Below are 27,462 nucleotides of genomic sequence, written 5' to 3' on the forward strand. Positions count from 1 at the left end.
GATACTATGTTTAGGATGGTATCCATGCAGCTACATTCTTCTTCAATAAAATTTTTACTAAGGGCTTGACTGTAGATGTGCCATGAGCCCACAACAAGGGACAATGCGTTGTTACGCTGCCCCAGGAGCAGATCGGGGAGAGACTGTGACTCAGAGTCATATTCTCCCTCCCAGTTCCCCTTACTACTCCCTCTCCAGAGCAAATTGTGCTGGGTCTATAACCAGCGCAACACATGTTGTCCAATGCACCAGTGCTGGCCACCCATTTGGGAGCCAGAGCCAAGGTCCCACCCAGTCCACACCGTGTTTCATTCATCTGCGTGAGTGGAGGATGTAGAATTCTGCACAGTCCCTTTCCGCATTCCATGCGGCTACCTGTGATGTGGCCCTACAGAATGTTAAATATAACAGCTGTAATTAAGCGCTTGATCCTGAAATCCTTCTGCAGGTAAAACTCATCTGCTTGTCATTAATATTACTGTTTAGAAGTGGAAGAATTTAAACGATAGCCAAAAGGGCTCCTAAGAACATAAGAACGGCCATACTGGGTCAGACCAATGGTCCATCTAGCCCAGATCCTGTTTTCCAACAGTGGCCAATGCCAGGTGTCCCAGAAGGAATGAATAGAACAGGTAATCATCAAGTGATCCATCCCCTGTCGCCCATTCCCAGCTTCTGGCTAATAGAGGCTAGGGACACCATCTCTGCCCATCCTGGCTAATAGTCATTGATGGACCTATCTTCCATGAACTTATCTAGCTCTTTTTTGAATCCTGTTATAGTCCCATTACTAGTGCTTGCTTAATATACATGATTTGTACAGAGCATCATTATGCAGGATGAAGAAGTTCTATTTATGATGTAGCTGCCTAAGCTGTTTCACCTTTCTGGAGACAAATGGGGCACACGTGCTCTTACTTACCATTTAATAGAACTGTCAGAGGGTCAGGAATCTGAACATTTAGTCATCTTATTCAAAAGTAAACAGATTATTCTGAATAAAATGGATTTGTAAAAAATAGTATCGACTTTTATTGCCTTTGACAAATACAATACTCTAAAGTTCAAGGAAGACGAGCAGTGCAAAAACACCATTTTAGCTATGGACAGCTCTGAGTACATTACTGATAACAACAATGAAGCAGATGAAACAACAAAAATATTCTCTCTGTACTGACCTTATCAGACTACTTCCTTCCGAGGCAACTGTTTTTCCTAAACTTGAGTGGCATGTGAGAGTGCATATTTATACTTGATATATCTGTTAGACATCGGTGTACACGGTGACAGAGCCATTTAATTTATCTAAGCTAGCAAAAAACAAACAAAAAAACCGCACATGATCCAATGCACACGTGATCCTAAACTAGGTAGTAGCCTCTATTCTACAAGTCTTGCTCATTTCTTTGGCAATGTCGAGCCAAAATTCATGTAACTGCTGGACGATGTAATCTGTCATTATGAATATTATTAGTGCTATTGCACTAGTGACTGGCACTGGCGACCAGCATTTAGGGTTTGGTTTTATTCAGTTTACAAATGTAGGTAAGTAACTGAACACATATTTATTTTAATACTTGTTACAAATAACTGTACATATCACCTGGAAAGGGTGAGCTCTGGAATCAAGATACACCTTGCCCCTGGAGACTTGGTACACACGCACACGCAGTCACTCTAGGCTCATATACCCAGAAAGTGGAAGATTGAGTTCAGATCTAAACTTGTAAAGTTAGATTTTACTGCCCAATTCATTTACACGTGTGCTATTTGCTAAAACGTTGCACCATTAGATGTAACCGGCAGAATTCAACTTATGAAAGTTCTACAACACTACCCCTCTGGAAACTGCAAAAATAGGCTCACTTGTAGATCTGAACAATTGTGTGCACAGAGCAATGAAGTTCCTGATAAAATGTCACCTCTGGTAGGTGGAGCTAAACATGGGTGACAAAAGGCCACTGGGCTTAGCAAACTTGATGTATCCTAAAGGATCTTCTGCAAAGGCGCAAAACCAGCAGAGGCCACGGAGCGGGGGGAAGGGAGGGAGGAGAGCAATTAGGAAATAGTGCTTGTTGGAACGCAGATGTCATCGGACAACAGATGCATAAAGAAGTCTCGGTTATCTGCTGCAGCCATTGTACCATTCCACAAAAGAACAAGAAGAATGCAGTGAAAGTCTCCATCACTTCTATAAATTTCACACCCAGGATGGATTTTGTGCTTTACTCCTGTGGCAACAGGTATAAAGCAGCTTTGTGTATCATCACCGACAGCCTTAGCATTTATACAGAGCCTTTCACCCAATGAGCTCAAGGCTTTTAAATGACAAATTAATTAAACTTTATCCCGGTAAAATACATATTATGCCCACTGTATCTACTGGTAAACTGAGGCACAAGCAAGTTAAGAAACTTGTCCACACTCACTCTTAGTCAGTACGAGAATCAGAAACCAAAACCAGGAATCCCAATTCTTGGTCTCCTCTTTTTACCACTACAGCATTCTGAGTAAGATTTTCAAATGGACTTAAGTCCCATTTTCAAAAGTGGCTAAGTCACCTAGGCACCGCTGAAAATTTTATCTAATGTATCCAGATTAAGGATTTGGAATGAGTGCTCAAATTGGAAGGTCTTGCTCACCTTCTAGATAACATCATAATACAACAGTAGAAGGGATATAGCAATCAGACATGTATGTTGTTTGTACAGATAAAAACACATGCATGAAATATATATACACAAAATATACTCATGTAATATTTTATTGTGTGCACTTCTCCTTAATGAGCATGTACTTTATTCTTGAACTTAATGGACTTGGCTTCCTCTTTCTGCAAACTTTGACTTTGTGCAAAATTAAACCAGTTTGATTGCTAATTCTGTGTTAAATCTAAGTTCATTTCTCATTACCCTTCCATTTCTATTCTTTATCCTGAGGGGAAGAGAGAGCAGTTAGCATTGGGCCATTCTCACATCTTCCAAAGAAGTGGTATAGGTGTTAATCTTTTGTTTATGTTTGATGTGGGTAATGATGACTATGACTACAGCTTTAGGTTTATTAATATGCACAACTACCACCTCATTAACCACAAGGTATGTTTTGAAGTTAAGCTGAAATATTTGCTGAAATGTCTGATCTGGAATAAAAGACTTGCTCATTATTTGTTTCCTTTGCTTTTATCCATCCTCTAGTCAGAAACTGCCATGTTTGCTGCACTGTATTATACATCTTTTTTCATGAGGACCACTTCTCCACCTTGATTATCACCACTGGGGAATTTTTTGACTCCTTAGTCCATAAGAGCCTTCTATGCGATACATTTTACACATGATAGCAAAGAAGTCAAGGTTAAATTTTCTTCCATTTGCGTAATGCATTAAATCCTATATATAGCTACTCATGACTAGTGAGAAATAAATATGTATTCTGATTTGCACTTCATTGCTCTGTATCCATCTACACAGACATAGGATGGCATGTACGCCCATATGCCCGTACGTGTTTATTTACAACCAAAGTCCCTTGAGGGAACACCGCTGGACCCTGTCATGTTACTTAGCATCCCATCTGATGTTTTATAGCTTATGTATATATATTTTCAGTTTGAGCAAACTAGGAACAGATCAAGCCCAGCAAAATCTGAAGTGAGAAGAAGGATGAGTTTGTGTTTCTCTCTTTGGACCAGATGTAGCCTCATGCATTCCAGAAAGCACCAAGGCACTTTCCATCCCAAGTAACCTATCAAGGCGTAACCAATATTCAGTACGCCTTTTAATTCAGTACGCCAATGAAAGTTATGGAAGATGATATTGGAGAAGTCACAGTTAACTGGGCAGGAAAAAAAATCTGATTCAGCTTCTAAACTCAAAGCAGAAGAAAGGCATAAAATATTACATTTACAATGTCTGCGCTTGACTATCAATATTATTGGTTATCTGAAAGACCACCCGCAATTCATTAGGCAGACAACTCATTTTAAAATGAGTGTTTAAAATAATATTTTGCTCTATTTCACCAGTGAAGAGGCTAAGCAATGGCTTCTCACACTAACTTCATGAATTGGCCATTATGGGAACAGTTCTAATGTAAGTGAACTGGCATTGTTTTGTACATTGGGAACATGATAGAGTTTTTCACTTGTATATAGCAGCTTTTGCATCTGTTCCATTCACCCTTTGCTCTTAAAGGAAGATGAACTGTTAATTCCATGCTTTTGAGGAAACTCAGAATGAAGGGTAACATTTGTAAATAACTATCCAGAGCTAAACCATCCTTAGTAAATTTTATCAAATGTAAACATCACAATGAAAGCCTCATTTCCTCCAGGAAGAGGACAAGAAAATTATAAAATGGCCAATGTGAATGGTAGCTCTTACAAATGCCCAACACACTTCGGCTCCTTTGAAAATCCCGACCTCTCTCGTAGTATTCAAAGGTACTTTTCCACCTGTAGCTACTAAAATACAGATTCCTCTGTTCTCCCAACAGGACGCTATTAACATCTTCTCACACACAAATGTCACTGATAAAGCAGCACCCTTTTGCAGGTATAGCACAGAAAAAACATTAACTGAGAAGTTAGGATTGCAAATCTGATTAACAATAATAAGATCTGAAAATTCATAAATTCTAAGAACCGGGCTGGAATTTTATTATTATTTCTATTGCACTCAAAGCCAGGGTTCCATTTGCTAGGCACATACAAACATATCAACAGAGTTTACAATGTGAATTCAAAGTTCCTGTTTAAAGCAGAAACTCTGAATTTAGACTACTCATTTCTCCTCGAGTTGATACTTTCTCTTATCCTCCTTTTAATCACAAATAATGTCTGCTACTGTACCCTCCAACTGTGCACCAGGACTGAGTGAGCAGATGGGTTAAATTAAGCAGTATTGTTAGCAACATTAAGATCTGTAGCTGTTACTTTCAGACACTTTGGTACTATTATAAATGCAAAGAGTTTTCTTCTTGTTTGCCAAAATACTTACTTAACCCTTTCCTTGTTCTCGAACCAGTATATCCTCAGCATCTGCCATAGTTTGGCAAGTGATGCTCTGTTTTTGAAAGAGCTGGTACATATGGATCAATTTAGCCATAATCATTATATTACTAAGAAAATCTAGAGGTCACAAATAGGTGAAAATTTAAGAGAAGTCAAAAAATTAACTTGAGGAATGAGGATAGGACTTTATACTGAGAATGGTTTCAACTTTGCTTACGTAGATTTAAAAAGTTTCACTTCTTTGTCTTTCAAAATAGTAGTGTAGGGGTAATGAGCCAAATATTTATGTGCCTAAAGATGCAGATGAGTACCTAGTCGGAGTATTAAAGGTGCCTATTTAGGTTAGGCATCCAAATTCTATTGAATTCAATGAGAGTTAGGCACCTAACTTGCTTAGGCACTTCTGAAAATCCCACTAGGCATCTATCTGCATCTTTAGGCACCTAAATACTTTGGAAAATCTGGTTCTGTCTGTCTAGTTTTTTGTTTGGATGGGGGAGAAACAGAGAAAAGAGGCAGGCAATAAAAATCCATAACCAGAGAATGTGAAAGGCTATCAAGTAAAATTAATCCCTGGCATAACTCCACTGATGTCAGCAGCATCACAGGGCTTAGTATGGCCCACTGTCTTTGTAAAAAGCTGCGCTGAACCAGAAAGTGTGATAGTCACTTAGAAAACAAAAGAACAAATCTGTCACTCACCTCTGTGTAAAATCTTTAAACTCCATAAATAGGTAAGGCCTTTAACAACCTGCATACAAGAGAAACAATACATAATAAAAATTTCTAATCGGGAACTATACGCATTTCAGTTGGATTTTATTCTTAGGGATTTGGGTTGCAATTGCAAGAAGCAAGATTGAAAAATAGGTCTATTCCAGTTTACCCCATGTTTTGCTGGTTTTCTTAGCTGCATTGTCCAGTAGTCACCCCGAAGATCAAGTCCAACTTTATCTCTTGGTTTATTAAGAATACTTTCATTAATTCCTGAGTGTTATTAATTTCACATGAAGGAGTTCATTACAGTTTTAGCTGAAATAAGTATGAGTAATGTCTAAAATAGACAGCTTAGTCTTCAGAGAATATATTTAGGGGCCAAATTTGGCCCAAATAGCAAATGTAGATTTCCCCCCAATCCTTTAAATCAAGTTCTGTTTGTTTGTTTTAAAGTAATAGGATGGAAATTTTCTTCATACAACTATTCTAAGCAGAGGACTGAATGCATGCCCTGACTGTGGATTTAACCCACTTGAAATAGTATTCCTGTTAGGCCAATTATCTCTCTCTTTCTGTTAAAGTAATATCCAGCATTTTTTACTGTAAAAATGCTATTTTCAGGCCTATGCATTTCCAAAGTTGCTCCAGTTATTTTAAGGAGAGATATCGGTGGTTCAAACTATTAACAATACATCATCAACAAATAGGCTTATTTTCTGTTCATTTGTCCCCACTCCTATAGCATGGCATTGGTTAAAGTTTACTGAGCAAAAACTTATATGTAAATGGCATAAAAATGGTGGTAGAGTAAGTAGCCTTGCTTTGTCTCTCTTTTTAAATTAAAGTTGTTGGCACATGCCATTAACATTCTACAGTGTTGAGGGTCTATAATATAAACTTCATATCAGTTTTAGAAATTAGAATCAAATCCTCTCGAGATGAAAACCTGTTGTGGAAGACCCTGTGCAAGGGCTTCAGTCTTGCAAGGTGGTGAGTAGAGCTGAGTTTGATTTGAACCCAAACACATTTTTTCAATATTTTTGTCAAATCAGAAAACTCAAAAAAAAACCCTTAAAAAAAAAAAAAAAAAAACCCAAATCCCGAGTCAACTCAAAACCTTTTGGTTGACTTGAAGCAACTCCCACCCACCCAGTTTTTCAATTCACGTCTCCTGACACATTTTCTGAGATCTGACATGAGTTTCAATCAACATTCCATAGGGCACTGTGCATACATTAAGTCTACATTCCTCAAACTGACACCTCAGGATGCTTCCATACATGGAATATTTACCTATGTTTATTTCAAATGTAGCAGCAAGATAACCATTAGATCTGAGATGCACTAAGCATTACCATTTATTTTCCATCCTCTTTATTTCTCTCCTAGGATTACATTCAGAATATACAGGCTGTTCCATCAACTGCACAGGAACACAATCCTATACTACAGGTTACTTAGAAATAGGCTCTTCTCCCTAGATTTTGTAAAACTATCCCAATAAATAACAAAGTAATTAAACCCCCCCAAATAATGTAACTTCTTGCCTTCTGCCACCACCAAGGTTTTTTCCTGATCTGCTTTTTCCAGCAGCCTGAGATCTATAAGATCATCTAATAAACCTGATTCTATTTTTGCACACTTTTCGTCTCCAGAACATTTCTGCTTTGTCAGCCAATTATTTTTATTGCAAAATTTTTCCTACAAAATTTGCTGTCTATATTGACTTTCCACTCATTTTCCTGACTGAGATAAGTCTTTTTGTCCAGTACTTTCCTGAACAACAGGCCATTTTAGATGGATTGGAAAATGACCAGAGTTCTTCATGCAGAACAATGAAAATTCTTCATAGCCATTAAGGAGGTTGAAATAAAATTAAATTGTTTCTGTTAAAGTGTGAATGACTCAGAAACTTTACAAAAGTCAAAATTGTTACATGGTATGTAAAGGCATAAGATTATATTAATTTTCAGTCTTCCTATTGGATTAGAAGATTGTTCTGAAATCTCATTCATTCAGTAAGCAAAATAATGCAAGTGGAAACTGAGCCTCTTTTGTATACTGAATAATGATTTTGGATCCCTACTAAATTGCTCTAGATGGCACCTTCAGAGTGCTAAACTTGCATCCCTAGTTCCAAGTGCCTCGTGGCCTCAGATGGTAATTACCCATCACAAAGAGCCTTAATCATAGTCCATATATCCCCCTCAGTGTGGCCTTGTTCACTTTAGCCTTTCAAAAAGCAAAACAGTAGAATTCTATTTAAACATTGTTTCAAAAATTGCCAGAATTATAGCAATACTAAAAAAATAAGGAATGGTATTTCAGTCATTCTCCCACTTCCCCAACAAATATAGTTTTGGATACAGTAAGTTATTCTCTTCATTAAACGTATTCAGACAATTTAAAATCTTTAAAAATATTTTAAACAAGTTCTGTAATGAATTTTGAACATTTATCATGTACAGGAAGAAAGCAAACATTTGCTAGGGAAAAAAATCAACAGTTGAGAGTTATTATACATCTCTTTATTAAGGCACACATGCCACATAAGTGGTTATAAAATGCTTGCTATTAAACAAACTATCGCATTCAGATTATCTGTGCAGAAGAGTACATGAAAATTCAAGGGTTTTTTTTAATGTAAGCTATATTTTAAAGCTACAGAATAAAGAAAATGAGCATAAATTATTGTCATTCACTGAAACACTAAAACACACATTAAAGAGATGCCATTTTCCTATTAAGGATGGACATTTTGGTATTAAGCATTATTCTAAAAAGATGCCAGCATAGAGTATCTTTTGATTGAACATCTAGGAGGTATTATTGGCATTCAGTAAAGTAGGTTTTGCAACAATGACTTGACAAAGCCTTGACACAAAAAGTACTTCTACCTGCTGTCAATCACTCACTCTCTTGACAGTTCAAGTGCACAGCCTTTCAGGGAGAACTTCAATCAACATTAGCACTAAAAATACAGTGCACAATGTCACTAATTCAGAAATGGAAGTGGAAATAAATGTGTGAAGTGGCAAGCAAAGGTAGAATAGTATCAGCCATAGAGATGCCTGAAAGCATACACACTGTAGTAGAAAATTGTTTAGCAAGATGGAGTACAGCCTGCCTCTTTCAGGGTTCTCAAATTTTCCTTTTCCCATGGAAAAACCACTAGCCATTCACTGAATAATACAGTAAACAGAAAAAGGATCCCCTTCTCATCAAGGCTGCGTTCGGCAGAATGATCCAGAATTTTGTGATGGAATCAGAGACAGCTCACTTCTCCCGAGGCTCACTGCTGGCAGCTTCCTCCATTCTCTCTCACTGCTTTCCTTCGACTAAACACCATCTGTCTTCTCTATGAGACAGCTCTCTTTCGTTGAGTCTTTATTCAGATTCCTCCCACTACCCTGCCCCTTCTCTACCACTCTCTCATCCTTATTGCATCTTATTACATCCATGGTAAATAACTAATACTGAAAAAAAAAAAGCCCCGTATTTGACAAGGCAGAACTTCTCTAGGAAAGAATGGACTTGATAATGGACTCTTGCAGGATCAACTTGAATCAAAGAAGCCTCATGCGTCTCACTTCTCCCTGAACAGTGTAACATGATGTTTGGATGGTTGGGCAGGAGTAACAAAGAAAAACAACTGTAGATGCTATACAGAACAGTGCCAATAATATCTTTACTTAATCTGTATATAAGTGCAAGGGTTTGGTGCCCAGTCTACTTCCCGGTGAACAAGTGTCCACACCAGAAAAGGTACCACTGCAACTGGCCTCAACTGGTAATACCTGGCAGTCTCAGCAGACTATTCTCTCAACAGTAGAGATGATCATGCCAAGTCAGGGATTAGTCACATTGGAAGGAGACAGGATATGTAAGACTACACAGTTGCTACCCTAATGCACCTCTTTTATGGATACCTACTAAGTATTTCTACCAAGTACATCACTGTGATATCTGTGACCCTTACAAGAAAATAAAGTCCTATCCCTTCCTTTCTTACTCTGGCTGTGGATAGCACCTTTGACCCTTGGAGCACAGGTGCCATGGAAGGTCCTGGTTGCCAAGAGACAATCCCATAAGTAGCTCAGTAGATTAAGACATGCACTTGAACGTGATTCACTGTTCAACGGAGCGAGCAGAGCACAGGGGTAACATATTCTTGCAGACAGGTTATTGTGTCCTAGACTAATTGGAGTTATTTCCAGGTGTATGGTGTATATAAGGCATTAGTTTCCAGGGCTGTCTGTCTGGCACCTTTCCTGGACACTAAATTCACTCAATATTTTTTTAAAAGAATAAATGCATGATCATAATGGTCCCTTCTGACCTTAGAGTCTATGTCCCATCATGGCAGGACTGGTATAGCAAAACCCAAGACTCAGGGCTTGTCTATGCTTAAAATGCTACAGCAATACAGCCACGCAACTGCAGTGCTTCAGCGTAGACACACTATGCAGACGGGAGGGATTTTCCCATCGGCAGAGGTAATCCACCTCCATAAGAGGCAGTAGCTACATCAATGGAAGAATCGTTCCATTGACCCAGCTCTGTCTACCTGGAGACTTAAGTCAGCTTAACTACACCACTCATGGGTGTGGATTTTTCATACCCCTGACCGATGTAGTTAAACCAACCTAATTTTCTAGGGTAAACCAGGCCTTAGTCTTGATTGACACAGTAAAGATCTACTTACTGTATTGGGTGCTCCTGGAAAGGTTTTACTTAGGAGGAATCATTTACTAATTTTGAAAAAGCTTTTAATTAACTGAAGTGCACATCATGCACATTTTTTGCAGACTCTACAGCCTACTGAAGTTGTACAGCTCTCAGGACTATAAAGGATAATCAGCCCTGTGCATATAGTGCATGGAAGATGGAAAGAAGATTTATTGATTCAAAAAAAGCTCATGCTTCTCTCAGTACAGGAGTCTTAGATTTTGTCTAAGTAAAATATATAATCTTGGGACATTTGTGTATTGTCCCGTCCCAATCTCTAGCCTTTGCTTTTCCATTTCCCTCTCATTACATGGACAGGGATGTAAATACCAGGCTAGCAATCCCTGGGACCTTTGGACAACAACAAGGATAGTGTGCCTGTGTGTGTGCGCGTGCGCTTATTCAGTGACTGTACAATGGGGCCCTGACCCATGCCTGGGACTCTAGGTACTACTGTAATTCAAATAATACACAACAAGCACCAGGGGCACTTGCAGGATACATTGCTGCTGCAGAGAAGTTACTCGGTGTAGCGGGGTGGTTACCCGCTCCTGCCCTGAGGGGTTTAAAACAGCCCTGGAGGAGGGCTGTGGAAGGGCAAGAGGCCTGGGCTGATTGGCAGGAAGCAGGCTCAGGTGGGGCCATGCCCCAATCAGGGCCCAGCTGGCCCTATAAAGGCTTGAGCCAGGAGCTCAAGCAGACAGTCTCTCTCAGTGTTCAGAGGGAGACGGGCCTGGCTGTAGGGAGCTAGAGACAGGGTACGTGAGTGGAGCAGGGCTGGGGACAGGCTGAGGAGCTGGAGAGCTCCAGCCTGGAAAGCCCCAGGCTGTGGCCTAGCATAAGGCCAACAGGTAACTGGGGGTTGCAGAGGGCAGCCCAGGGGTAGGCAAAGGCAGCAGGTCCAAACCCCCCTTGCCAGTGATGAGTAGGCCGATACTACAGTCTGCCCCAGGGCACGGGGGCTAGATGAGGACTGGCAGTAGCCTTATACTGAGGTGAGGTGGGGATAGTGGGTGGGGGTTCCCCGGGGAGGGGAGACACTAAGACTGAGGGGTTACTACCAGGGGGCAGCGCCCCAGATAACAGGGCACCGGGTCCGGGAGGGACACGGGGGCCAAGCAGTAGCGGGACACCGGCCTGCAGAGGGCGCTCCAACAGCTGGAGAGCTAATTCCCATGGACGACCAGCAGGAGGCGCCGCAGGGGTGAGTCCGCCCTGTTACACTCGGCATGCAAAGGCCTTTGTTTCTCTCTCTCTGACTGTTCTCAAGCAAGTGCAGAGAACTAGCAAGGGGGCAGAGATAGCTTCCAAACTCCATCCTCACTGCTGGATGTGCCTGTTGTGGCTTACGAGTGAGGAAATGTGATCAAGCTGCTTCTTTGAATCTGCCTGCTCATTTGTCCACCTCCTATCCCACTACAGTCCATGCAGTGACCACCGTGCAAGCAGATGTAGGATCAACACGCATCAGGTGTCAACCATCTGAGGTGAGTAGCAGGGAGTGTTTGCCAGCAACAGATTTGGTAAGAGGTCAGGCTGAACAATGAGCAGATGTGAAGCTACTTAGACAAAATGTCATCGGAAAAGGATGTTCATTATTCTGGGCAGAGAACAGAGAGAAAGTAGAGCTGTGAATTACAATGAACAGAGACTAAATAGCTGCCTGTGTTGGATTAAAGGATTTAAATTATCAGCTTGATGTATAATGAATGTGAAAACCCAGCACTTAATTAAATAGCACATGATAGAATAACTTTGTTATGCTTTAAACTGCTTAAGTTATCAAAGTATTTCTTAGATTTAGCAATTGTTTAGCAGTATCCCTCACCCCCATGATGTTCGCTAAGATGTTGTTCAATTAGCCTCGGTTCAGGCTTTGAAAGCAGATTATAGAATAGAAAAGTCACTCCATATTTCGCAAACACCATTACCAAAATCAAGGGAACAATGCACTTGTACTCACTATCATGATGAAGCCCTCAGATGCTGCTGAGACGCACTGATGTGCTAGAGGGGGCTCTCAGGAGCCCCCTGTCAAAATTCTGCCACCAAACTGAAGGGAGCTTATATCGCTGCCTAGGACAGGGTTCGGTTCCCCACTCCCTTGGGATTAGAGCTAAATCACCCCTACTAGAGATGACTTGTCTGAAGGATCACAGAAATGGGTTGGGAATAAACATACCCCATAGGCATGATTTGCTTGGACTTGCTCTTCCAGGAGAGCAACTTCAGTCTCCTGCTTGCCGCTTTAGGAAATAGATCAACAGTGGGGGGAAAAACTCTACTGTACAAGCGGTTAAACGTACAATGCCACTGCACCTTGAGAACAGGTGTCTGCAGCAGAACACAGCAATCCTTTGTTTGTTCCCATCAGGTTTAGTCACAACTTCTTGGCCCCGAGGAGCAGATCTAAATGATTCACCTGCCTTTGGGCATAGAGGGGACCAGAAGAGCTGAAACACACAAGTCAGTCAGCAGCAGTCCAGCAGAAGCACAAGAGCAGCCACCATAATATGTCAATATGGACCCATTTTCACGGGGACCCATTTTCACAGTCTTTCATGGTCTTCCAGCTGCTTATCAAGGCCGTAAGTGCACAGAAAGAATGGGAACTTCGACAGTGGCCCAATGAGAGGACACCTGATATAATCAAATCTAAGACTGGATACATATATGACACAACCATCAAAGACAAAAATACTTACAGCTACGGCTATTCTTCCTAGTACGTGCTCTGGAATTTTTCTATAAACATCCAAAGAACCGCCTGTAGGGACAGACAGACAAAGTGTGATTAGTTAATATAAAATCAAATACTACCTTAGATTTAAAGGTTTTCTAGCCCTTTGGTTATTAATAAAAATGCCATAAACAACATAACAGTAATAGTGTCAGAAGTAACCGACCTTAAATAACATTCACTCTCTGAACAACCATAGGAGACAGAGCTCTCAACATCTCTTTTCTTCCTACGTTTGCAAAGCTATTACTAACATCTTTTCAGAATGCATCCATATCGCAGGACAGAAAGCAAAAAACAGACTTTATTCTAGAGAACTGAACAAGGTTTGGCGCACCTTAATTTACTTCTTAATAATATAAAGACTTCAGAAGAATTACAACAGATTACAAAGTCAAAATCATCTCCATCGTTGGAAATACAGTATTTGTGCCGGTCTCTACTAACTGTTCTATCTCATTTCCTTAAGGAGATAAGGTGGGTGAGGTAATATCTTGAATTCCACAGAGTGTACAAGCTCGAAAGCTTGTCTCTCTCACCAACAGAAGTTGGTCCAACAAAAGATATTACCTCACCCACCTTGTCTCTCTAATATCCTTGGACCGACACAGCCATAACATTGTTTTCTTAAAATTGTTTTTATTTGTGTTTTACCCCATGAAAGCTTCTGGTCAAATAAATTGGTTAGTCTCTAAGGTGCCACAAGTACTCCTCGTTCTTTTTGCCGATACAGACTAACACGGCTACCACTCTGAAACCTGGTATTTGTGTGTTAAGTTTTGTTTTTAAATGTAGAGTGCCTATGTTCAAGGCATTAGACTAGACTTAAATTTTTAAAGTGAATTTAGTTGGGCTCTTGCACAGTGTGATGAAAGGTAGCACAGCGTGATGAAAGGTAGCACAGCCTCACGTGTCTATTCAACATCATAGAAGGTCAAGTGTCAGGACAGCCAGGTGACCAGCTGTGGCTTGAGCTGGAGCAGGGGAAGGAGCAGTCTGTCAGAACTACCAGGTATCAGGGAGCATCCCCAACAGGGTGTCGACATTGAGCAAATTGGGGTGGCTGCTTTCATTAGGAACCCGTATACCTGCCTTGGTTAGACCCTTGCTTGTGGATTGGCTGAGATCTCACAGGTAATTATCTCAAATGACTCATCAGGCTCCGAGCACTCATCACATAAAGGGAAGGCCGCTCACAGGCTCAGGTCATTCTTGTTCATGAGTCTACTGAGCAGTTAGGGTGACCAGATGTCCCAATTTTATAGGGACAGTCCCGATATTTGGGGCTTTTTCTTATATAGGCTCCTATTACCACCCCTACAGACCTCTGTCCCGATTTTTCACACTTGCCATTTGGTCACGCTATGAGCAGTGTACATTTACCGCTGCAAAAAAATTGTCTATTCTCACACATCAGCAGCCAAGTCTTGTACTTAAAAAGTGAACAGTTTGACTATAGACAGTGGAATGGAAGAAATCTGATCTTAGAAAACCCAAACATTTTTGTTGTGCAAAGCACACAGTCAACAAAAATTGTGGTCAATGTTCAAAACTGGGAGCCTAAAGTTAGGCTTCTAAAGTCACATGTAGGCACCTAAACAAAGATGGCCTGATCTTTAAAGGTGCTGAGAACTTGCAGCTTCCATCAACTTCAATGGAATTTGTGGGTACTCTGCACTTCCAAAGAGAGAGATAATAAAAACAGTCCAACAATGTATTTCTCTATCTTTATTTAGTAAAATAGCATGTTTATTACAGATGTAAAAGTGAAAAGGCAAATAAGCCTCGTTTTATGTTCCCATTGATCTTGAAGATCAATTGGCAGGTGCCAGGATGAGCCAGGTTAAGCAGTTCAACCTCTGCACTTCAATATTTGTAGACCATGATTCATGTAGTTTTCTTTGCTTTCAAGTCCATCAGAGGAGAACCAATACTACAGCGTGTGTGTTTTTACTCTGCATCCCCTTAATACATAAGTATCCCCAAACATACAGATGCCAAGTGTTGAGGTTACCTTAGAGCTCCATCTCTGATTAGCTATTCCACAAAGGAAATATTATTCACACAGCCATCCATGGAATTCACTGCCATAGGACACTTTTGAGACACAGTTCAATGGGATTTTTTAAAGAGGAGACTGGATACATACACGTCTTTATAAACTACTATTCCAAGACAGGAAGGCTGGTCAAAAATGGTCACTAGGGGTTAAAAAGTGTCACGCTTAAGGGCTATTCACTTGCAGGGGCTAGGAGGTAAACATTTCCATCTTCACTTGCAGCCCTACACATCCATAAGAAAGTTCTGAACACAAGTTTTGACAAGGTACCATTATGTGAGTTTTGTTCTTCCTTTACATTATTGTTTACAGAACATTGCCAGAGGGAGTGCACACCCATTAGATGGACCAGAGTTCTTTTCCAATATGATTCCAAGTAACTTTTGCATGGTCAGTAAATACCAGTGTTGTGCAACATTATGAAAGATGCACATCTTAAAGGGTTAACTATCCTTATACAAGAATTCAGAACAGCAAACATTTACAAATAGGTATTTCTGTCACTTTTTAATTGCATTTGAATTTGCCAGATCATTTATAGACCCTGATCTTCAGACTGTAAGTAGATGAACATTGTTGCATTTCCAAATATTTCCCTACTTCCCTGACATGCACATGTAAATACCAATTTGTACACAAGTTTCCAGCAGCCTGTTCTCAACCCCCGAGTACATTAATGAGAACACAAATATTGAAAATCAAACCCACTGGGCAATGTTTGTATAGTACGAGAACATCAATGAACTTCACATCTGGGTTTTGTTGAGAGAGAGAGAGAGAGAGAGAGAGAGAGAGAGAGAGTGTGTGTGTGTGTGTGTGTGTGTTTAAAAACTTAGCCACAACGCATCTATGTAAATGGGTTGCAGTGAACTTCAGAACAGCAAAGGGAAGAGGAAAAAAGAACGATCATATCTAGACTGTAAAACAGATTATTGTAATGAGTAGAAACATATAAAAAACTCTGAAAGACTATTTGCGATCCTCAATGGAAGAAAGAAAAGAAGGCAGCCAACAATGGTCATTGACACACATCTGTTTTATGTAAACTTCCTAGGAGAGAGCCATCTTTGCATGACTATTTATATTATAAATTACTTGTAAAACCTCTATTTCTTCATATCCAACTCAACTGCACCTTAGTAAAATACCTAGCTATGCCAGAAAATGCCTGCTCATGAGAAATTCGTAGCGTGTCATGGATTATTGCTTCAGCAATGTAATGACAACATAAAACTAAGACTAGAATGCTGGAAAATGTTTGAGTTTTCATGCGCCAGACACTGGAAGACTGCATCTGTCATGCAAGAGAGACTCTCAGACTTGATAGACAGAGGATAGCAATGATTATAAATCGCTTTAATAAGATTACTTTGCTTGTTGAAAGTGCCTTTTATCCAAGGATCTCAAAGCACAAAATTTCAATGTAAAAGCGCTAATAAATCTCCAGAATGACACTGGAACCAGATCACAGGGTAGGGAGTACTATAGGCCTGAAAGTGATTCATACTGGAAAAAATAAGAGTACACTCCCAAGGAAACTGAGTGCAGCAGAGCTAAACAGCTGTGTTGGAAAATAATTCGTTATCTTGCAATTAAGAACCAATTTTCACTGAAAACACACAGGACATTGGGTTAATAGATTTCTTTAAAAGAAAATCTGTTTTGGCTATTGAAACATTAAAAGAAAAGAACAGCTGTTTTGTCAGTGAAGACAGATTGCATGGAAGAATCAAATATCAAAACACAGATTAAACTAGCATTTATTTCTATTCTATTTAAATTTTCAATAAAAGTAAATGAAATTACAATCAGGAAAATATTGTGTGTAATGAAATATTTAATGTAAAATGGTAATTCTAACATCCTTTTTAAAATGATCATATTCTCCTATACATTGGAAGTATATATCTTTAAATGCTTTATCAATTAATTTTTTTTTTTTTTACAATTAAGAGTACACAAAATACTCAACTCACCATCCATGAATTCTGTACATAGTGAAATTCTGTTTTCTACAAAAAAAGCGCCATAAAATCCTATGATATAAGATGAGTCACACTGTAAAAAGAAAAAAAGCCTATTCAAAAAATCCTCTGCATAAAGACAACAGACAAACATAATGAGAAGTGAAGTGTTATAAAAAGAATACCTTATAAAGGATTTCTAATTCCGACATAATCTGCTTTTGGAGTTCCAGTGTAATATCTAAAGGTATGAGCTAAAAATATAAACATTAGAAACATTATCTGTTCTGAAATAAAATACAAGTAAAGTATATAGAATTAAAATCAACCGCATATATTGATAGTCTGTACGTGAAAGAGAATGTGGGAGCCAGAAATGGCAGAGAAAGGAAACTTGAGGCCAAAGGACAGAATTAATTACTTTTAAAAGTTAGTCACAGGTTAAACTGACTAAGTTTGGCCACACACGTTCCCTAAGGAGTAGGAGGAATAATTTACCCTAACAGTATTAGGCAGCACTGCCTAACACGGTGGTTCTCAAACTTTTGTATTGGTGACCCCTTTCACATAGCAAGCCTCTGAGTGTGACCCCCCACTTTATACATTTAAAAATACTTTTTTTGATTTTAAACACTATTATAAATGCTGGAGGCGAAGCAGGGTTTGGGATGGAGGATGACAGCTCGTGACCCCCATGTAACAACCTCCTGACCCCCGAGAGGTCATGACCCCTAATTTGAAAACCCCTGACGTAACACTTTGCACTTATAAAGACATCTTTAACTCAAGGATACTACAGCACTTTTACATATATTCAACCACACCTAAAAGATACTATCCTCATTTAGAGAGGGTGAAGCTTGAGCACAGAAAGATAATGTCAATCAAGTCTGTAGTAGGTGCATAGACAGAGCTCAGATCAACTGATTTCCAGCCCTGGTGTGAGCACTTTTCCACTGCAGCTGGCCATAAAACACCTAAAACTCTGGGACCCTGATAAACTTTGCAGAATGTAGCCAAGACACTTTACACATTTGAACGAATTCTCCAGCACAAGTCAGTGTGGATACCACTGTAGGAGCGCATGCGCCCCATGCACATGAGGCCCAAGTATTTTGAAGAGTGGCGTATGTCAGGGGCCATGCATGTGTCCTGTGCCCTCTTGTGCTCCAGTACAAAGGATAAGGGGCAATGACTCTCCCTCAGGTCCCTCGCAATTTAAAGACCATGCTGCTGAGGACTCCAAAAAGCAGGGATGTAGGACAGGTCATGGGATCTGCACTGGATTATAACATCTCAAAGAACCACAGTTATCATTGTCTCCAAGTATGTGTCAGTATGGATCCCACTGCACAGGACTGGCAAACAGTACTCCTTCTGGACAGTGAGAAGGAGGCGCGCCAGCTAGCAATTGAAATACGTCTCTCTCGAATCTGGCACAAGTACTAACCACCACAACAAGGGTGTAAAGTTTGACAAATATCAATGGCTTGCTCCATATTGCTGCTTTGCAAATCTCAGATACTTGTACGTTTCTGAAGCAGGCCAAAGACACTGCATATGCCCTGGTGGAGCATGCCCTAATGTCTGGAGGGAGAGGCTCGCCCCCTAACTGATAACAGGAGATGCACTAAGTGATCCACTTAGAGATTTTCGCTGATGAGATGCAAAAAGAACGAGGAGTACTTGTGGCACCTTAGAGACGAACACATTTATTTGGGCATAAGCTTTAAACCCACTTCATCAGATGCATGCAATGGAAAATACAGTAGGAAGATATATATACACAGAGAACATGAAAAAATGGTGTTGCTATACCAGCTATAACGAGACTAATCAATTAAGGTGGGCTATTATCAGCAGGAGAAAAAAAAACTTTTGTAGTGATAATCAGGATGGCCCATTTCCAACAGTTGACAAGAAGGTGTGAGTAACAGTACGGGAAAAAATAGCATAGGGATATAGCCAAAAAAACATGAGGAGAAAGATTAAACATTTTGGTCTTGTGATGATAGAGCTAGGTTCTGGAAATGTCCAAGGTAGCTTCTTCTCTTCTGGCATTGAATGTGGCTCTAGGGAGAAAATGGGTAAGTTAATTGACTACTTCAGGTGAAACTCCAAGACGACCTTAGGGATGAATTTAGTGTGTGGTCTCAGAACCATTTTGTCCCTGTGAAAGACGCCTAGGGAGGTCTGGCCATAATGGCCTGGCGCTTGTAGTCCCTCCACACTGAGGTGATGACAACCAGAAAGACTGTCATAAGGGTAAAGTGATTAATCAAACAATCCAATAATGGTTCAAACAGAGACTCCATAAACGTTAGGACAGGGGTGACCAACCTGTGGCTCCGGAGCCACATGCGGCTCTTCAGAAGTTAATATGCGGCTCCTTGTATAGGCCCCGACTCCGGGGCTGGAGCTACAGGCGCCAACTTTCCAATGTGCTGGGGGGTGCTCACTGCTCAACCCCTGACCCTGCCACAGGCCCTGTCCCCACTCCACCCCTTCCCGCCCCCTCCCCTGAGCCTGCCATCCCCTCACTCCTCCCTCAGCCCCCCCAGAGCCTCCTGTACGCCATGAAACAGCTGATGGGGAAATGCAGGGAGGGAGGAGTAGGCGCTGATCAGCGGGGCTGCCGGTGGGCGGGAGCAGGGGAGGGGGAGCTGATGGGGGGGCTGCTGACATATTACTGTGGCTCTTTGGGAACGTACATTGGCTCCTTCTCAGGCTCAGGTTGGCCACCCCTGTGTTAGGAGGACAATGTTGAGATTCTATGTAGGAGGCAGGTCTCTAACAGGTGGGTAAGTAAGCAGGAAGTCCTTGAGGAATCTCAATACTGTTGGATGTGAGAAGATGAATATGACTGTATTGGAGCTAGCATGCCGAAATAGCTGCAAGATGAAATTTGCAAGGACTATGTGCAAATGCAGCTTGTAGTTGAGTATCCTGAGTTTCAGAGCCTCTGCTGGGCTCCAGATTATATTGGAGTGCTCATACAGAGATTCATTTCCATTCGTAGGAGTGGATCTTTAATAGATGGTTTCTTGCTCTGTATGAGGATTTCTTAAATTTGTTGAGAACAATCTGTCAGCAATGTTCAATCAGCCAAAATCCACACCGTCAGGTGCATGGTTTGAGTGCAATATTTGGCAGTGGTTCTCAGATATTACATCCGGGCAGAATGGGAGATGGATGGGAGGCTGAATAAACATGGGCAAAAGATCAGAGCCAAAACTGCCTCAGCCAGAAAGGAGCTCTTAGGATCGACTGTCTGACTTTTGATACCACCCTGGAGAACAGGGGAGTCACGGGAGAGATGTATAGGAGGTCCGGTGATCACCATCGCAGGAAGATGTCTGGCAAAAAACACAGACTTATGCTTCCTCTGGAACAGAAGCATGGGCACTTGCCAATGTCTTCTGAAGCAAACAATTCTATCGTGGGAATACCCCGCTGGCAAAATATGGGTGCTGTGATGGACATCTGCCATCACCACTTGTGGTTGGTTACCATATGCAGGCTTGAAAAGTCTGTCAGGTTGTTCTGGTTCCTGGAAGAAGTAGAGCCAATAGGGTTTGCCCCTGGTGAGGACACCAAGTGCATAGTCTGAAGGCTTCCTGGCATGAAGGGGAAAAGTGAGTGCCTCCTTGCTTGTATATGCAGTACATTAAGGATGTGTTGTCTGTCCAGTTCTATGACAATGCAGGCCACTGGATGACCCTCAGTTCCAGGACGCTCAGATGCAGCTTCAAATCGTCCTGAGACCAGGTCCCCTGCATCTGCAGATGATCCAGATGGGCACCCTAACCTGTCTCTGAAGTGTCTGTGATGAGTGTCATCATCAGGGAGTGGGGTCAAGAAGGGAAGTCCCTTCCGGACATACTCCGTCCAACCACCAAGTGTGGTCCTGCAGGATCTGGGGCAACATCCCAGACAAAAACATTTCCATCTTTAATTCACTGAAAATGCTGGGAAAAAAACCTGGTTTCTGTTTGACACAAATAATTTTTTTTTTATTTTTCAGAACTGCCAACAAACCGAAAAAAGTTATTCACCCAACTCTAGTTGGTGCTGCTTCTCTACACCCATGTTCCAGTGAGTGTTGTTATGGCTGGCATCTGCCACATGGCTCAGGTCCAACAGTTCCTCATTTATGGGGAGGACTATTCTGGCTCCCCAAGAGCTGTCAAAATATTGAAAGGCTTATAAGCTTTCTCTGATATGCAATAGGAAGTCGCTATTGCCTGAATCTTAGCAATTCTCATAAGGAGTTCTTAGAATGACTGGAAGTCACCTGGCACCAGATATAGTGCCAAAGACATGGCCTCGTTGGGCAATGAGGATGACTGGCCCTTTGGTGGCAAAACAGGATGCTGTTGTAGTTGTTCTGCCCCCATGTGTTTTTCCTGGAAGTCTGGCATAGGTGGTCTGTCCAGAGAAGCTGATGGAGAGAATGATCTCTTCCTCTTCCTTGAATGTCCTGTAAACCAGTTCCTAGAGGTCTTGGATGGCAGATCCCAATAAGTCAGGGATCACTAGCAGGAGGGTCTCAGCCGATTGAAGTCACTAAAACACAGGATTGGGGACTTCAACGGTAGAGTCCAGGGAAGGGTCTTGCGGCCTGCAGCATGCAGGGGGTCAGACCAGATGATCATAATGGTCCCTTCTGACCTTAATGTCTATGAGTCTATAAGTCCAAAAGGGACACAGTGGCATGCCATATGATTGGTATTGGTCAGTCCAAAGCCATTCCTGACAAGGTGACCACTGAGCCCTGTAAGGAGAGCTGACAGGCCTTCCTGTGAGATTGGCCACAGATCTCAGAGGAGAGAATTCTGTGCTTAAAAGTGTAAGGAACATATGTGCTGGAGACAGACATTGAGTAGACCTCTTCTAGGGGCAGCACCGAGACATGCATCACACTCCATACCAGAGTTTTTACCAATGATCTGGGTCAGTGCCAAAGGAGTCCTCCTCTGTGTTACAAGCTGCTCATCACCAGATCTTGACACCAGCTTGGCATGGTAGTTTTATCCTTAGGTAGTCAGTCAGTCTTTGTGGGAAGATGCTGGAGTTCTGCCTGGAGTGCCTCTCTCTGTATTTGGAGCAACCTCTCTCATGCCAGAATAAGGTACTGGAGATGTCCACAGCACTGGTGGAGTCAGCTTTGGTGCCAGAGGCGTCAGTGCCATTGCCAGGTCTTGTCACGATGTCAGGTCTTGTCTTTATGCTGATTTTTGGGGTTGCTTGATAAAACTGGCTTATTCACTATCAGCACTCTGGAGATAGTCTCCTCAGGACCTGAAGAAACATTCAAATATTGCTCCGGGAGATGAAGCTTCAGCCACAGGTCTCACAACTGACACATTCGGGGGGAGGGATAGCTCAGTGGTTTGAGCATTGGCCTGCTAAACCCAGGGTTGTTAGTTCAATTCTTGAGGGGGCCACTTGGGGATCTGGGGCAAAATCAGTACTTGGTCCTGAAGGCAGGGGGCTGGACTCGATGACCTTTCAAGGTCCCTTCCAGTTCTAGGAGATGGGATATCTCCATTAATTATTATTATTATTATTCTTGGGGAGAATGAAAGGCACTGTATATGCTCAGTGCATGGGACACTCCTAAGCAGAAGAGGCACTGCTATTCCCATCTTTCAGTGAAATTAGGCCATTGCAGAAGGGGCAGGACTTGAAACCCACAGGTTTCAAATCTGAAACATTCAAATCTGACCTGTGAACATTCAATCCAGATGGGTCGATATGATTCACAGAAGTCATATGTCAATGGATCAGAAGAGTCTTGGGGATTTTATTGAAGAGTTTGAGAAATTTAGCCAAATTTAGGAACTCGTGGGTCAGACACTCACCAGCTTCCTTCTTGCAACCATAGGAGGTAAGAGGGAACCAAAGGAGGCCCATGGCAGACCCACCCTTTACACCTTTGTATAGGAGCGTAAGGAGGCATAGGGTACATGCACAGCCCCAAACGACAAGGCTATTCAAAAGACTCTTTAACTTGTGCATGTATGCACCTACAGTGGAATCCACAATGACACATACTCCACGAACAATATGAATTTACATCGGGTGCCAAGCTTATGTCTGGAGTAACAGCCTAACAGGTGTAAAATTTAAGCTTCCCTGGCTCTTGCGAGTTCACTGAGAACTTCATTCTTGGGTGGTTTTGGTACTAGGTTTGATCAGGAATTTAAGTAAAATCGTGAACGTCTGAATTAAGCTCAGAGCTGAAGATATTTGAGAATGATTGAATATGGCGGATGTTAACACAACCAATATGTCTCCCCGACTCCCTCATTGAAAGACCATGTATAAATTCAAGTAATACCTTGGAAATTCTGAATAAGCAGCAGAAGCGAAAGAGTGCCTTTATGGCTCTCCATTTTCAAACAATGCAGTCAGTGTCTATGAAAGGGAGGCACTGAAAGGCATAACCATTTATGACCCATGTGGGTCTAGCCAGGTTGAAGATTTGCCACACTCATCATTATTTTGTAACATTTATTGTCTTTGGAGAAATAAATAGCTGTCTTCAATCTTGGCACCGTAGCCTTTTGCACCATTGGTTCAAAAATTAGAATACTTGTTATGTAACATGAATAGGTCAGTTATATAGGCACTGGCAGTTGCTCTATTTGCCTTAGCGGTGGCAAAAGCAAGGAAAGAATTGTGTGAAGTTAATATTCTTTGTGGCCTAAACGGGTCAACTTAGTCTCAGCTTTTGTAATTTCATTTTGCTTATTATTTTATGGGGTGTCTTAAACGTGTCATTTGAATTTAGGAGAAGAGTTGAACCTGTTATTTTATCTTTTGTATTGTGATGACTTAAATATTTGTGCTAATTTTGTTGAGTGTTATGGCTAATTACTAAGATGCTACACTAATAAATTTGAAATTGATTGACACTAAATGCACGTTATCCTTAGTCTTACTTTCCCCACCCATACGCTATCTTAGAACTATAGAGTAAAAAGCAGTACTTTTGCAGAATTAACAGAACACAAATTATGTGTTGCATATACTGCTGATGAAACAAAATAGAGAGACCATTTCCAAACATATATTTTACAGTATTGATGTCCGTCTGAAAGAAAAAAGCATAGTTTCTATCAAGAGTTAGCTTTAGGGTTGTTTATAAAAGCTCTCACTAAACTAAATTGTAACTGTAATATAGGGCTGCCAAGAAACATTTAACACACTTCTCCAGATCAATAGTCATTTGCCAGCAATATTCACTTACATTTTTCAGTCTGAAAAACTTAAAATAATTTGCTGGAACACCGAAGCAGTTTTACCCATTAACATATTAATTTAGCTTAATCCTACTTCAAATATATAAAGTTTAAATTTCTTTTATTACATACCACGGACAATAAAAAGTCTCCCTGCTCTCTTCACTGAAGCTTTCACTGACCTAAACACTGACTAGTTAGCATGGTTGGTTTCAAATACAGCACCAGTATCCAATCACCCAAGACCTGGCATCCTATTGTTTTGAATTACACTGTAATTACATACCGACTCCGCATTATAATGTTAAAGATGACCTGCAAAGGGATAATCCTACAACTTCTGTATGTACTTCATCCCCATATACTCCAAATAAATAAATGATGAATGGGGAATCTAAACCAAAAACGTTACAAAGTCACATGCCAGCTCTGCTGTGACAGTCCAGAAGGCATCGCCAGGAAACGCCGGATTAGGCAGCCAATACGTAGGGGCCACAGTAAATGTTGCATTTTCCACATTAATAGAGAGGCCACTTCTAACTGTATTCAAACATGTATAACTGGCTCTTTTGACCAGCACGGGTTCCATTGTGTCCGAGCTGGAGCTGCTTGGCATGACTTTAGAAAACCTAAAGAGGAACATTTGTTTAACCATAATTTATCATCTGAATAACCCCATTCTATTTAGAGCTTTCAGCACTGTAATTGGGCCAAAAGTGGGGCGGGGGGGAGGGAAAAGGCTGCATGTCCTCCCCTAAATCTGAACATAGAATCAGAATAATAGAAGATTAGGGTTGGAAGAGACCTCAGGAGGTCATCTAGTCCACCCCCCCTTCTCAAAGCAGGACCAACCCCAACTAAATCATCCCAGCCAGGGTTTTGTCAAGCCGGGCCTTAAAAATCTCTAAGGCTGGAGTTTCCACCACCTCCCTAGGTAACCCATTCCAGTGCTTCAACATCCTCCTAGTGAAATAGTTTTTCCTAATATCCAACCTAGACCTCCTCCACTGCAACTTGAGACCATTGCTCCTTGTTCTGTCATCTGCCACCACTGAGAACAGTCTAGCTCCAACCTCTTTGGAACCCGCCCCCCACCTTCAGGTAGTTGAAGGCTGCTATCAAATCCCCCCTCGCTCTTCTGCAGACTAAATAAGCCCAGTTCCCTCAGACTCTCCTCTTAAGTCATGTGCCCCAGCCCCCTAATTGTTGCCCTCTGATGGACTCTCCAATTTGTCCACATCCTTTTTGTAGTGCAGGGGGCCCAAAACTGGACACAATACTCCAGATGTGGCCTCACGAGCATTGAATAGAGGGGAATAATCCTACTAATGCAGCCCAATATGCCATTAGCCTTCTTGGCAACAAGGGCTCACTGTTGATTCATATCCAGCTTCACATCCACTGTAATCCCCAGGTCCGTTTCTGCAGAACTGCCGCTCAACCAGTCGGTCCCCAGCCTGTAGCAGTGCATGGGATTCTTCCATCCTAAGTGCAGGACTCTGCACTTGTCCTTGTTGAACCTCATCAGATTTCTTTTGGCCCAATCCTCCAATTTATCTAGATCACTCTGGACACTATCCCTACTCTCCAGAGTATCTACCTCTCCCCCAGCTTAGTGTCATCTGCAAACTTGCTGAGGGTGCAATCCATCCCATCATCCAGACCATTAATGAAGATGTTGTACAAAACTGGCCCCAGGACCGACCCCTGGGGCACTCCGCTTGATACTGGCTGCCAACTAGACATCAAGCCGTTGATCACTACCCATTGAGCCTGACGATCTAGCCAGCTTTCTATCCATCTTATAGTCCATTCATCCAATCCATACTTTTTTAACTTGCTGGCAAGAATACTGCAGGAAACCACATCAAAAGCCTTGCTAAAGTCAAGGTATATCACATCTACCGCTTTTCCCATATCCACAGAGCCAGTTATCTCATCATAGAAGGCAATCAAGTTGGTCAGGCATGACTTGACTGTTCCTGATCACCTTCCTCTCCTCCAAGTACTTCAAAATGGATTCCTCGAGGACCTGCTCCATGATTTTTCCAAGGACTGAGGTGAGGCTGACTGGTCTGTAGTTCCCCGGATTCTCCTCCTTCCCTTTTAAAAAGATTGGCACTATATTTGCCTTTTTCCAATAGTCCAAAATCTCCCTGGATCGCCACAAGTTTACAAAGGTAACAGCCAACTCCCTCAGCATCCTTAGATACATTAGATCCGGACCCATGGACTTGTGCATGTCCAGCTTTTTTAAAGAGTCCTTTCACCAGTGAGGGCTGCTCACCTCCTCCCCATACTGTGCTGCCCAGTGCAGCAGTCTGGGAACTGACCTTGTCTGTGAAGAGCGAGGCAAAAAAAGCATTGAGTACTTCAGCTTTTTCCACATCCTCTGTCATTAGGTTTCCTCCCCCATTCAGTAAGGGTCCCATGCTTTCCCTAGCCACCTTCTTGTTGCTAACATACCCATAGAAATCTTTCTTGTTACCCTTCACATCCCTTGCTAGCTGCAACTCCAATTGTGCTTTGGCCTTTCTGATTACACCCCTGCATGCTCGTGCAATATTTGTATACTCCTCCCTAGTCATCTGTCCAAGTTTCCACTTCCTGTAAGTCTCCTGTTTGTGTTTAATCTCACCGAAGATTTCTCTGTTAAGCCAAGCTGGTCGCCTGCCATATTTGCTATTTTTTCTGCACATCGGGATAGTTTGTTCCTGAGCCCTCAATAAGGCTTAATACACACAGCTCTCCTCGACTCCTTCCCCCCTCATATTGGCCTCCCAGGGGATCCTGCCCATCAGTTCCCTGAAGGAATCGAAGTCTGCTTTTCTGAAGTCCAGGGTCCGTATTCTGCTGCTCTCCTTTCTGCCTTTTGTCAGGATCCTCAACTCAACCACCTCTTGCTTTCTCTTTGTCTGTGCTCATGCTCCTTTTTGTGCATAGTTTCCTTGCAACAACTTGGTTTTGTTTGCAGATAGCAAATTTGAAGGTGGCAGAGG

General features: G+C 41.7%; 1 protein-coding gene across 7 annotated transcripts in view; it reads right to left on the reverse strand.

Annotated features, from left to right (window-relative positions):
* The window catches only part of MAP2K5 (mitogen-activated protein kinase kinase 5), a 186,708-nt gene that overhangs the window by 95,107 nt on the left and 64,139 nt on the right, over positions 1-27,462 (reverse strand). For all 7 annotated transcript variants that reach the window (XM_054041147.1, XM_054041146.1, XM_054041145.1 and 4 more), the window contains 4 exons: positions 17,402-17,470; positions 17,229-17,310; positions 13,159-13,220; positions 5,711-5,759 (listed from right to left, as the gene is read on the reverse strand). In XM_054041147.1, the coding sequence (XP_053897122.1) occupies positions 5,711-5,759; positions 13,159-13,220; positions 17,229-17,310; positions 17,402-17,470 (262 nt within the window). The remainder of the gene's footprint in view (positions 1-5,710; positions 5,760-13,158; positions 13,221-17,228; positions 17,311-17,401; positions 17,471-27,462) is intronic.

This window comes from Malaclemys terrapin, chromosome 10 (assembly GCF_027887155.1).
Source record: "Malaclemys terrapin pileata isolate rMalTer1 chromosome 10, rMalTer1.hap1, whole genome shotgun sequence".
Taxonomy (NCBI): domain Eukaryota; kingdom Metazoa; phylum Chordata; order Testudines; family Emydidae; genus Malaclemys; species Malaclemys terrapin.